The sequence below is a fragment of the Alexandromys fortis genome, unplaced genomic scaffold (assembly GCF_014885135.2).
Source record: "Alexandromys fortis isolate MF-2015 unplaced genomic scaffold, M_Fortis_MF-2015_v1.1 scaffold_17, whole genome shotgun sequence".
In the NCBI taxonomy this organism is placed as follows: domain Eukaryota; kingdom Metazoa; phylum Chordata; class Mammalia; order Rodentia; family Cricetidae; genus Alexandromys; species Alexandromys fortis.
In genome coordinates this window covers 1901780-1915662 of record NW_026067896.1, presented here as the reverse complement: position 1 = coordinate 1915662, position 13883 = coordinate 1901780, and the positions used below count along the sequence as shown (strand labels likewise).

The following is a 13883-nucleotide window of genomic DNA, read 5'->3' as shown; positions in this document are numbered from 1 at the left end:
CATCAGTGATACCCAAGCACATATGCACATATTTGATTCAAATCCAGATTGCTGCTCAAAAGACTAATCCGACTCACATTGAAACTGGCTCTATAAAAATATTTATGAGTTCCTTACTATATCCTAGCCATGAATGTAGTTAGTATTTCCAAGGTGGGTAGAAATACTGTATTTTAAGATAACCCGAATACAGAAACCAAAAGTACATTATATTTAAGGAGTAAAAAGCAAGGACAAAAGAGTAGTTCTTTAAAACCAAGTGCATGATTGCATTAACATTGTGCACACAAATCCATAAAAATACCAAACATAAATCTAATCATGACTATGTGAATTTCCTTAACACCACGAGAAATTATAAAACTTGTACTGATAAATGCCCTAAGTGTCACAGATAATTATTCTTACACCAATTTGTTTTTAGTGTTTGGAAACTTCGTGAGAGGCAAATCAATCTGTAACTCTAAGAATGGCCTTTAACTATGAGGTATAACCTTAATATTGTTAGGAAAAAGATTGTGTTATCACTTAAATATGCTTGGCTCATTATTCTAATTCTGTATGTGGCAAAACAAAAAAAGTAGAAGACTGTTTAACTCAACAGTAAATGGTAGATACAAACAACACCCATGCTTTACTAAATGGCAGAACATTTTTTAAATATAATTAAACAGACATTAACAAAGGTGGTTTATTGAATCACCAGGCCTACCTATCTGCACAGAGCTAGGAAAACCAAAGGCCATACTAGCCACTTTCCATCTTAGCAAATAAAGTTGTGTACAACACAGTCACACTCACAGTTTTATGTTCTGCCAATGGGAAGTTTTGTGCTGTAAGAGCAGGGCAGTTAAGAGACCATTTGATTCACAAAAACTGTACCTTTAAATACCAGGAAAAATAGTTTATCTATATGTAACATCTCATGATTGTATCAGTCTTGCTGAACACACTACTATTAGAATCTAAGGTCTTTCTCTTTTAAGAGGATAATTCTTAAAGAAGCACACTGCTTTTCTTTATTGAGATTTATTAATGGTCAAAATGCTTCACTTTATTGCAATTCCATGTGTATGTGTGTGTACGCGTGCATTTTCTTCACCCATTCATCCATAAATGAGCATATATGGTTATGTGTTGATTCCATAACATGACTTTGTTAATAATATGAAAATAGTCATGGGCACAATAAGAGTTTCTGTAGCCCAGAATGACTCTTGAAGGCATATCTAGAAATGGTACAGCAGTATGAATCATAAAATACTTCTAACCTCTAAACTGATTCCTGCAGCGACGTTACCCTTCTACACCCTCAACAGCATACACTGCCAACCCTTTCCTGCACCCATGTTCATGGCTCGTGACTGATGAAAATTCAGAAAGGACACATACAAATACTTTTCCCGTCATTATTCTCTCAATGCTCTATCTATACAGTATTTGGATTGGATTAGATATTATAAAAAGAAGAGTTTAATTCTGACTGTGATAAGACAGAATTCCAGTGTAGTAAATATGGATTTCCATAAGGGCTAAAGATCTGAACCTGTTTTCGTGTGCTTATTGGCCTACGATCTTATCACTGGGTAAGTGTGTGTAGCACACTCATCTACCCACTTACTAACTGGGTTATTTGTTCTTTTGACACTTGATCTCATCTGTCGCATACTCCATGCTAATACTTCCCACCCTGTGAACACCTGGAGAAGAGTTTCTGATTCTCATCAGTGTCTTCTCTCCTCTGATCATTCCTATTGCGGTGCATAAATGTTTGTAATTTCATGATCATATTCATCAATTGCTGCTCGGAGTCCTCTCTGGAGTAGCAGGTCCTGGACTACCCCTATACTTTTTACTGTGTCCAGTTTAGAGTGTGGCTAATGACTCGGCTGCACAGACACCGTAACAACACTTAATTCCACATCTAGGAATTAGGACAGTCCTGAATCTGTAGCCGCTTGTTTCCTTAGTCTCTGTCTACACATACTTATTGACTGGTCAATTAAAAATCTTTTCAAATTTCTGTGTTGGGTGTATTAGCATATGCTTCCTTTTGTATATCCCGTATGATGTCAACAGAGCTCCCCTCTTCTGCACCATCTGAAAATCTCACCGAAATCTTTGAAGGACCCCTCATTTCTAGCCCCACTGGTTACCCTGGGTTTACCAAGTACACCATTGTACACATGGCTAATTCCGGCCTTGTCTTCTCATTTTTCTTTCCTGGCCCCCATTCAAACTTATGATACTGGCTCTCAACAAGACAGCTAAGATTCTGAATAGATACTAATGCAAAACAATAAAAACACAATCTAAGAAAAGAAATCACAACTCGTGAGTTGGTAAAATGTTTTTAGGTTTTTTTTTTTTTTTTAAATTTCAGTATCGAAGTCTTTTACTTCTGGAAAAGCTATGAGTGGTCCAAATGTGTCATTTCAATATGGTAAACTGAGGGTCACAGCCAAAGCACTGCATTAGAAAATCTGCCTTGTAGAAAAAGCTGTAAACTAAACACACACACACACACAATTCTGTGGTTGCATGATACACGTGGAGTTTGAAGTCCTCATAAAATCATAATTTATAAACACTTCATTTATCAATACTTATATGAAAGAAACAACATTTTAGAAAAAACTACAGAGTATATCCCAACAAACATAAATTGACTGAAAGGGTCACATTTAAAGGCATTTCTAGAATTGAAGTGCAGATGAAGGAAGCCTGAGAGGCTGCACGTACCGGAGAGGTGGCAGTCATCCATGTGCTGGGGGACCTGAGTGGTGAACGCCATCAGATCTGGGGCGAGGAGTGACTCCGGCTTTCTGCTCTCATTAAGCCACTTGGTGCTGTGAAGGTCTCGAGTGTCAGAAGGGCCCTGAAGCAAAGGAATCAGCTTTTCTTTTCCATTGTCACCTGAACAGAAATATTGATTGGAGAAAAAAAAAAGAAAAAAAATTAAAAATAGTATTTATGTAAAATATACTAATTTGGAGATGGTTGATCTTAAACTATACCACTAAAACAATGATTAATCAATACTTGTCACTTTAACTGTCTATCTAGTTAATAATCTACAGAGTGACTGATGAAGCTATTTTGGATTTTAAGTTTTGACGCTGTGCTAATGAATGCAAAGCATGCTCAGAACAGTTTATAGAATGAAATGACAGAGACACAATTCAGCAAAATACGTACTATGATATAACAGAATTTAAGACTGCTAAAAGAACTGCAAATGGCTTACAGAGAACATTACAAAACAAAACACTGAAGACAGAAGGACAATTACAAACTAACTTTTCTAACACCCAGGTGTGGTGTTTAAACCCACTCTGCTAACATCTTCATTCAATATTTAATTATCATACATTATCATTTCACATTGCTGTCAAAACTGTAACAATGAATATTCTTTTAATTTGTTCCTCATAACTACTATTAAAACTATGCAAAGTTCTTCACCTTAAATCCAAATTCATTGGTAAGTATCATCCCTGAACTGTTTAAAATATTAAGTACAAATAAAACAATGGAAAGCTCTGATTCCTAGGAACAATGAGGAAATTCTTGTTTCAGCAAATGCTCCTTGTAAAAGGCGAGGCTGATTCTCCTACAGAGGCAATAAAGTTTTACACGGCACAGCTGCACATACCTGGGGCTTTGGCACAGATTTTTATGGATCCCACGGTCCCAGAGGCACATCTGACCAATGATGTGCTGCAGTACTTCAGCTCAGCATTCTGGATTGAGCCCTCAAGAGTTGGCAGGGGATTCTTAGCTTTCACACCTAATAAAAGAGAACTGCAAATGTACTAGCTGATTGAATTTAAATAATTTTTATATTCCTTCACCAAGGCATTTAAAGTTAATTATACTTTAATTATCTACCTCAGATATTCTTACAGTATGTGTGTTAGGTTTCAGAGTTCAATATTTAAAAGGTAAAAGGATGTGATTTTAAAATAAATGGGCTGAACTCTCATAATGATACTTACAAACAGATCTTGATTAGTAGGCCTCAAAACATGAAACAAAACGGATAATTATTACATAATACTCAAGAGGAACTTTGAAAATCATGTTCAGTTTTAGAAAACACAATAAATAAGTTTAACGTATTTTGGCATGGATATTTACAGAGAAAACTGACAGAGAGGAGCTGGAACTAGAGCAGGACAAGATAGTCTGTAAGCTAGAATGCAATTTCTTAGAACTAAGGCAGAGGGGTTTAATCAAAAAGTAGATATTGATCTCTCTACGAGAGGACAGGCATTGTTATAGAAGTTGAGAACTTTAATGTTAACGGTCACTCCTGGTCTTGGCATGAAGTGGTGGGGAGGCTCATACAAGCAGAGAACCCTAGAGAATATAATACTGATGAAGACATGGGGAGAGGAGGAAAAGGTGAGGGATCATCTCTCATGAAGTAGCATTTCCTCGGAACTCACTATGTGTTATATAAACAAGTCAGTCTCCACAGAAGACCCTAATACAAATATTGCTATCCTCATTGTTGGGGTAAAGTCCCATAGGCTGAGGTGAAACCTCATAGGTTAGAGGGGAAAACTAAATTTCACAGGAAAATCTGCAATCAGACAACATTTACTGAAGTGAAGACTTGCATTGTGTTATGCATACAAATGAATTCAATTTTCACAAAAGATTATGATATAAATGTTACTACCCTCATTGTATGGATAAGAATATCATGAATAAGAGGTGTTAACAAAATTTTGCACCATGCACGAAAGGTTATATATGAAAGAACCAAAGTACTGAACAATGTCATTTATGACACAGAATAATTTTGTGTTCCAAAAATTTCATAAATATTACAGGATAATTTTGTCTTTCTACCACTCATTTTGAGTATATTCATAAATAGCCAGGAATACTATTTCCCTTCTGTTCCTCACCTCAAAGTTTAGTAAAACACGAAGTATTATCCTTCATATTTAAATATTCTTTAATTCTACATGATTTTAAAAATAAACTTTCTATGTCTTATTAAAATTTCTTCTAAAATCTCATGTCCAATTATTTTTTAATATTTATTTATCATATTACAGTGTTCTGGTGTGTACGCATACAAATCTCATTATGGATCTCATTACGGTTGGTTGTGAGCCACCATATGGTTGCTGAGAATTGAACTCTGAACCTCTGAAGACTAGCCAGGGCTCTTAACCTCTGAGCCATCTCTCCAGGCCCCCTCATGTTCAATTATAGTGTGCTCGTGAATACTTACTATTCACCAATACTAATATGCCAAGGTATACGAAAGTCTTCCTGAGCAATGGTCAGGAATTACCATGCTAAATGATTCCCAAATGACTGAGAGGAGAGCATGTTAGAAAAACGTCAAATACTAACCCTTGTTTCTAAATGAACTCTCAATGTTCTAATCTTCACCTTAGTCATTGTCCTGGTTGACTTTTTTGTCAACTTGACACAAACTAGAGTCATCTAAGAAGAAAGAATGTTAATTCTGAATATGCCTCCATTAAGGTTTGCCTATAAGTCAGTGAGGTACTGTCTTGAAGTCATAAATGGAGCAAGCCACTCCTGGGCTTGATCCTGAATACTGTAAGAAGGCAGGCTAAGCAAGCCCTGAGAAGTAAGCCAGTGAACCACAGCCCTGTAATAGTTCCTGCCTCCAAGTGCCTGCTCTCCTTGAGTTCCTACTATGACTTCTCTCAGTGATGGACTTTCACCAGGAAGAATAAGCAAAATAAGGCCTTTCCATCCCAAGGTGCTGTTAGTCATGGTGTTTACCATAGCAGTAGGCAATTTAAGACAGTAATTATATAACTATGAATCAATTAATTGCTACTTTGCGATGTTTAGCGTGTGTATAATTTATAGTATGCATCCTCAGAACAGAAGCTGAGTTGAGCTGTCCCATAATTAAAAAGTGTATAAATCAATAAAATGATACCCAAACGTTGTGTATTTCTCAAGTTTTGAGATGCCATGACAGGAAATACTTAAATAATACTCAATAAAATGTCAGAAAATTAAATAATTATAGTGCTAGCACTATAGTTATTAAAACATCTGACACTGACTATTTAATTTGACTTATTTATTCATGACACAAAAAAATAAGAAGGCTACTACTATTCCCACTATCCACATATGAAAACAAAGGTTTGGAGAGCTACAGATTTGGAAAAAAAAAAAAAATCAGAAAGTGAAATAAAAGGAACCATAGATTTTCTTATGAGAAAGGATGCATGGGGATAGAGAGATGGGTCACTGGATAAAGGGGTCAGCTATACAAGCTGAAGAACCCAAGTTAAAAGTTGGGTGTGCCCACAGGTTCATCCCAACACTGAGATTTGGAGAAGGGAGAACCTCTGAAACTTTCTGGGTCCAAACCTACCTCCAGGTTCAATGAGAGAGTCTATTTCAAAGGAAAAGAGTGGAAAGTGAAATAGTAAGGCATGCGATATCCTCTTCTGACCTCCACATATAAGGACATAAAAGTACAGCACACACATACATGCACAATACACATGCAAGATGTTCAGCTCTTCCGTTTATACGACAAGATGTCATAATCAGAACATAATTTACCTTGATCCAAACACTATCACAGCTGAAGAGAGAAACATAGAACTAACACTCTCCACAGTTTCTCAAATCTTATAGACAATTAACCCACACCAATTGTTTAAAAGTATACAAGTCCTACAGAGGTGTGTCTTGCAGGTGGTCACAGCTGTTCTAAAAAAGATGGTGCACGTTACATAGAAAGTAGAGCTCTACAATGATAGCTCCTGTTTGCCATACATATGGGGCCTGTGGTAATGGTTTGAATAGATATGGCTCCCATAGACTTGTGTTTGAATGTTTGGCCTATAGGGGGGGGGGCACTATTGGGAAGTGTGGCTTTGTTGCTATAAGTATAGCTTTAGAAGTGTGTCACTTTGGGGGCAGGTTTGAGGTCTCATATGCTCAAGCTATGCCCAGTGTAGGACATAGTACACTTCCTGATGTCGGTGAATCGTAGAATTCTCAGCTCCTTCTCCATCATCATGTCTGCCCGCACTCCACCATGTCCCACCATGATGATAATAGATTAACCTCTGAAATTGTAAGCCAGCCCAATTAATTACTTTACATGAGTTGCTGTGGTCATGCCATCTCTTCTCAGCAATAGAAACCCTAAGACACGTTTACTACTTCTTTGCCTGCCTGCCCTCATCTTGCCAGCACACCTATTCCTTCACTAGGATTGGAGCTGGCTTCTTCAGGATTCAGGCATATATGAAACACCAGCTGAGGCACCCAGGCTTGTAGAACAGAGCAACTTCTAGATCCTTGGACTTTCCATCCACAGGTAAGGACTGCTGGATTAGCTGGACGGGACTGCAGCCTGTAAGTCATTCCAACAAATTCCCGTGTGTGCGTGCGTGCGTGCGTGCGTGCGTGCGTGCGTGTGTATGTATGTAGACAAAGACAAAGAGATATTCATTCCAAAAGCGTTGAGACTCTAGAGAACCCTGACTAATACAGAACCCTAAGTCAATCCTCAATACTGGTAAGAGTAGGTGGAAAATCATCTCAGAAATAATTTAAGAATATTTACCAAAACTGCACAACATAAATAGAACATCAGTAGGGCCTATCACATAAAAATGCATACATATATTTATGCTAGCTAATACCCAGTGTTAACATAGAAGTTCTTCAAAGCCTTCTAAAATAGCACCAAACAAAGACAATCCTAGACACACAACAAAGATAGGCAATGGACACAAAGTTAAAGAAAAATGGCATCAGATGTCTGAACAACTTTCTGAGAGCAAGGAGGAAATAAAGCAATGCTTTGAAACACTATAGAAAAATAAACCTCAATCTAAAAATCTATACCCAGACAAATTATCAATCACATAGAAAAATGTGCTGCTTAGCTGTCAACTTAGCATGCCTAGAATCACCCAAAGAGAGAAGCATTATGAGCAACCAATAGTCTAGGTCAGGTTGGCTTGTGGGTGGTTCTGCAGATGGGGCATTTGTCTTGACTGTGATTGATCCACAAAGATCCAGGACACAGTGAATGACGCTAATCCCACCTTGAGGTCTTGGACTATGTAAGAGTAGAGTTAGCTGAACACATGCAACAGAGAAGCAGGCTGCAGACGTGAAGCGTTAGACAAACAAGAGCCCATGCTTCAGAATGGGGAAAAGGCCACACCTGTAATCCCAGAACTCAGGAGACAGAAACAGGAGCGTAGTCTCAAATTCAAGGCCAAGCTCATCTACATATCAAGTTCCAGGTCAGCTAGCTCTACACATCAAGACCCTGTTTCAAAATTGGGGGTGAACAGGGCCCTGAAAACACGTCTCCAGAGAGAATGTCTAGATGTAACTTTGATCTATTACTACCTCTCCAGTGCTCCCCTCCCCTGTACCCACAACCTAACTTGTTTTCTTTCACTTAACATGATCTTGTCATCACCAGCACTTCATCTCTCTTTGTGCTGATACGATAGTCCATAAATTCTGGTGGAGATTCTCTGGGTTATTTTTATTTGGAGAAATACCATTTGTCTACTTTCATTGTCTATTCTTTGAGGTTTGGTGGTGTGAAAAGGAAAGTTACAGCAGTAGATCTATGTTAGGAAGAGAATCATTCCTAATCAGCCATGCAAATGGGGTAAAGACAACCCTTCAATGAGGGGAGGAAACAGAATCCTAACAGGCGAAGGTGCAAGAGCAACTCAATTAGTGAGAGTTAGTGATCTTACTCAGTTATAAAAAGAAAAGTTCACAAGTGGAAGAAAATGAAACACATACATACAAAATTCCTTTAAAAATTACAGCAGTGAAAAACATCCATCTTTGGGACCTAGAAGTAGGCAAAGAATTCTTAACCTAAATTTATAATAATAAATAAATAAATAAATAAATAAATAAATAAATAAATAAATAAATAAATAAATAAATAAATGATCCTGACATATGAGAATGAGAAGAGAAAACCATGTTGGCTCTTTGTTGGATATATATCTAAAATGTGTAAGAACTCCTCTAAATACACAAATAATAATATAAAAATATAGTCTAAAATAAGAATAGACATTCCACTAGGGAGATTTATAATCAGAAAACAGAGACATAAAGATGGAAAGATAGAGGGTTAGGATAAAAGCAGAGAATGAAGGTGATGAGAGGAATTTGATATATTCATATTTCACTGCACACATGTGTAGAAGCTTTGGGAATAAAAAGGTTGTATCCTCCTTGCATTAAGGTAAACAGCAAGCACAAGAACAGTAACACTGCACAACTACCCCATCATCTAGAAGAGAACACATGGCACGTGCTGATGAGGATGTGCAGACATGGAGTCACGTGCTGTGCAGAGTACAAACTGGTATAGGAGTTACTCCAAGCACTTGGGTAATTTCTTCAAAAACTAAATATATAGCTACCATGGCACTCAAATAGTACTCTTGAATATTAACCAAAGAGAAGAGAAAGATTATGTTCTGAACATAACTTATTCATAATAAACCAAAACTGTGGTTTAACTGTATCCTAGACTACTGTACAGCAATAAAAAGCTTTTAAATCTCCAGTGATTCACACTTTTGATTCCTTTCATATTATTTGGAAGCAAGTCCAGGAAGAGACAGAAAGCAGACTGAGATCAGAAACAATTAACACAAGTAACCATGAGAGGGGAGGGAGAGGTGAGGGAGAGGGGAAGGAGGGGAAAGACAGAGGAAGGAAGGAAAGAGGGAGTAACCAAGCTGTATCAATGACAGAATTTTTAAAAACCCACTCCTTCAAAGGTTTAAAAATTTAAAAAAATTGGCTGAGAGGTAGTGGCTCATGCCTTTACTCCCAGCACTTGGGAGGCAGAGGCAGGCGGATCTTTCTGAGTTCAAGGCCAGCCCGGTCTACAGAGCTAGTTCCAGGACAGAGAAACGCTGTATTGAAAAACAAAAGTAATAATGATAATAACAACAATTATAAAATATACCAACTTAATATCTCCTTGATTTAACTTTTGGTTCATATACAAGAACATCTTTGTGAAGACATGTTCAAGGCTTAAACAATAGACGCATATTCTCTCTGAGGAAATCAAAGTATCAGAGAAGAGAAATAAAGGAGCTTCAATATACAGGTATGGCCTGCAAATCTTTGTGAGTTATATAGTTTTACCCCAGTGTGTATGCTGAAAATGTATGCTATGTCCCAACATTTGCTCAAACATAACACTATAAAATACAGTTTTTGGAGACTGGGTTAAGCTTACAAAGAAACACAACTTACTCTTCAAAAACATTTTCAGCCAGGTGGTGGTGGCACACACCTTTAATCCCAGCACTCAAAAGGACAAGGCAGGCAGATCTCTGTGAGTTCGAGACTACCCTGGTCTACAGAGTGAGTTCCAGGAATGCCAGGACTACACAGTGAAACCTGTCTCAAAAAACAAAACAATACGTGTAATTTTTTTTCCTAGTACTTGTATGTATCCATAAAAGACGCTTCAGGAAGTCACATTCCCACTAAGAAAAAAAGTACAAAATCTTACTGCATCCCTGAAAACGTTTAAGTCAGAAAAACTACACATACTATGCAATGCTACCATGCATTGTTTCCTCTGGATAAGCAGGCACTCACTGCTGCCCACTAGATATTAGGAAATGTTTGCGGAACACTTCCAGCTTCTTCATCCTGCACAATTGATGCTGAAGGGGTCCGTGGAAGCACCTCACCAGCAGCCTCAGATACAATCACCCGCCTAGCAGGAGTGATGGAGTCTTCTATTCCACATGTGCAGGAATGGTGTATGTAACCCATTCCATGTTCCTCCCTTGTGGAATATAGTTCAGCTTATACTGCACAGCACATACCAGCGCATAAAACGACTCTGATTAGCCCTTCAGACTAAAAACTTTTTGCACTGCCCTATAAAATAGATTTACTAGGACGTCAAATTTAAAAAAAAAATGTATTATGGTGATATTGTTCTCTTGATAAATACATAATGCAGGTATGTATGATAAATATATTTGAAATACAAAGCTGAGACAGCGATGCTTAGTAGTCAGTACAAGGCTCTAGTCAAGAAGCAGCTATAAACAGCCTTCCTCCAGAACAGAACCAGAGCCTGGGAGAGCCCCTGTCCATCTCTGGACCACCTACAACGTGAAAACCCTGCAGTGGCGATGCACCAGAACTCAACTGTGCTGACCCATGAAGAGCCTGGACACAGGGAGCTAGCTGCTCATTCAAGCAGAAGCAATCCCAGAGACCAGAGTCCCCAAGAAATTTCCCAGCGAAATATCTCAGTCGTTGACAAAACTCTTTAAATTAAGAAATGATGGCTATTTTATGTTTATCAGTGGTGAAAATATGAAATGCTGTGCTACAGCTCAAACAAACCTAAAAATTAAGGACACTAAAAAAGACTGAAGGGAATTATAGAAATAGAGAAACAGATGTCTCATAGTTATAAGATGATAACTTAGGGGGGCTGGTGAGATGGCTCAGTGGTTAAGAGCACTGATTGCTCCTCCAGAGGACCCGGGTTCAATTCCCAGCACCCACATGGCAGCTCGCAGCTGTCTGTAGCTCCAGTTCAAGAGAATCTGACATCATTATACATGCGCATGAAATAAAGGCAAATAAAGTTTAAAAAAAAAGATGATAACTTAGGAATACTATAACATCTATTTTAAAATATTAGAGAGAAATTAACTTAAAATCAACAGAAGTATAAATGAGTCAGGCCAAGGCCCGTCCGCCCACTGCAGGTGCCCAGAAGGAACCAATCGCAGTCCTAAACAACTAGTGCAAAACACCCATGACAGGTGCTGAAAAATTCAAATAGGTAAAACATAACGCACATCTTAAATAGGTATAATTCATTCAGCATGAAATAAAACACAGGAAAAATCTAGCATATTAATCAATATGAATCAGGGACACAAAAGAACATATCAAAACCACAAAACATGAAATCCAGAATTAAGTGAAGCTTTGCTTAAAAAGAGCTCAGTCTACACCGAACACCAGCAAATGCTTTTTTCTAATAGGCTAAAGATAAATGTATTTTAGTATTTGCAATATGTAGAATTTGTTATACTTCTTTGGTTCTACTACTATTATACACAGTAGACAAAGAACATAACTGAGCCAAAAACTAAATAATAATGATTGCTTTCGTTACAGTCAGACATAGGTGCTAGGCTGGGTGTGACTTATGGGCCACACTTTGTCCTGAGTCCAAATGAGCCTGCTAGATGGTGGTGGTGGCCGTGGTAACTTTGGAGATCAGTTTCTAAAGGATGAGGAGAAGGGTCTGTAAGTAACGACACTTGCTCTTTGAACAGGAAAGACAATGTTTGAATCTCCAGTAAAAAATCCAAGGATTGCTGTAGACAGAGACTGCACTGTAGCTTCCCAGCCACCCAGACCATGTGTATCTGTAATCTCAGGATTGGGAAAAGATACAGGCTGATCTCAGGAACTCTCTGGCCAGCCAGACTAGAGGGAAAAATAAAAAAAAAAAAAAAAAGCAAATGTCAGGTTTTATGAGAAACCCTGTCTGAACAAACAAGGTAGAGAGCAATAGAGGACGGCACCCAATGTCCTCTCTCTGGATCTGTTTGCACACAGAAAAAGGCCTGCACAGACATAGATGGACACACGCTCACGTATATGGAACATCAACAATCTTACACAAAGGAGGTAAAGGTAGGCTGTAGACCCAGAGACTCCAGAATAAGAGGCCCTGTAAAGGAGGTAAAGGTAGGGCTGTAGACCCAGAGACTCCAGAATAAGAGGCCCTGTAAAGGAGGTAAAGGTAGGGCTGTAGACCCAGAGACTCCAGAATAAGAGGCCCTGTATAGGGTTTTCCCTCCGTGCATAGTGGAAATGCTTGCAAGACAAAACACTTAACATGATTTTTAATATGACATAAAGAATGACTTAGATAAATGGTATTGTGATCATTAAAATACTAAGTAGACAATTAACAACTTGCCCAAAGTCACATAATATAAGCAAAACCAGCATCAGATTACATACATAAAACTGTTTTAAAATATTATACACAGTATTATCTATAATTACAATATTAAATTAATTTTGAAATAAAAAAACAAAAGTGGAAAACTCAGCACACATTCACTCAGGGTTACGAATCAAGGCAGTTCTGGGAGATAACAGCATGAGCTCTTGTTTACTTCCTATGTGCCACACAGACATGAGTGAACTAGTTAATGGGTGCATCCATGGCATGTATATTTCAAACACCTAATCAATGACACTATATATGCATGTTTTATAATTTTATAATTTATAATGAGATACTCAACTATGAACCAATTTTCTTCATACTGTTTTGCTGTTCTGTGTAGAGACTGCACTTATATAGCCTAACACTGACGTGAGAGTCTCATAAGATAATTAATCAATATTAGTATTTCTCACATCTGGAAATGGAGGTCACACCTTTAATCCCAACATGGACGAGGCAGAGGGAGGCAGCTCTGAGCTCAAGGCTAGCCTAGTCTGCAGAGCAAGTTCCAGGACAGCCAAGGTTACACAGAAGAAAAAAATGTTTTAAAAAAATGAAAAAGTTTTATGGATAAGATGAGGACTATTCTCAATACTAACACTATTATGAAACAATTTTCTAAGGTATGCCTATTTTAAAAAAAAAAGAAAGCAAGTAACCTTCCACTCCATGTTCTAATAGTCCAAGAAAATGAAACCAAAAAGAAGTTTTTAGATACATATTGTCTGGAAGTCTTTTCCTCATGAAAGTTTTTGTTTTAGAGCTTTTTATATTCAAGTTTTCTGAAACATAACTAGAATACACTACTTCTTAAATACACTAGAAAAAATTT

General features: G+C 37.7%; 1 protein-coding gene across 7 annotated transcripts in view; it reads right to left on the bottom strand.

Moving 5' to 3' along the window:
- Positions 1-13883, bottom strand: part of Vps13b (vacuolar protein sorting 13 homolog B) — a 399494-nt gene that overhangs the window by 292340 nt on the left and 93271 nt on the right. For all 7 annotated transcript variants that reach the window (XR_007595555.1, XM_050163211.1, XM_050163240.1 and 4 more), the window contains exons 18-19: positions 3656-3790; positions 2743-2916 (exon numbers count right to left, since the gene is read on the bottom strand). Coding sequence is in view for 6 of the 7 variants with exons in the window: in XM_050163211.1 (XP_050019168.1) it covers positions 2743-2916; positions 3656-3790 (309 nt within the window). In the remaining variant the exon portion in view is untranslated. The remainder of the gene's footprint in view (positions 1-2742; positions 2917-3655; positions 3791-13883) is intronic.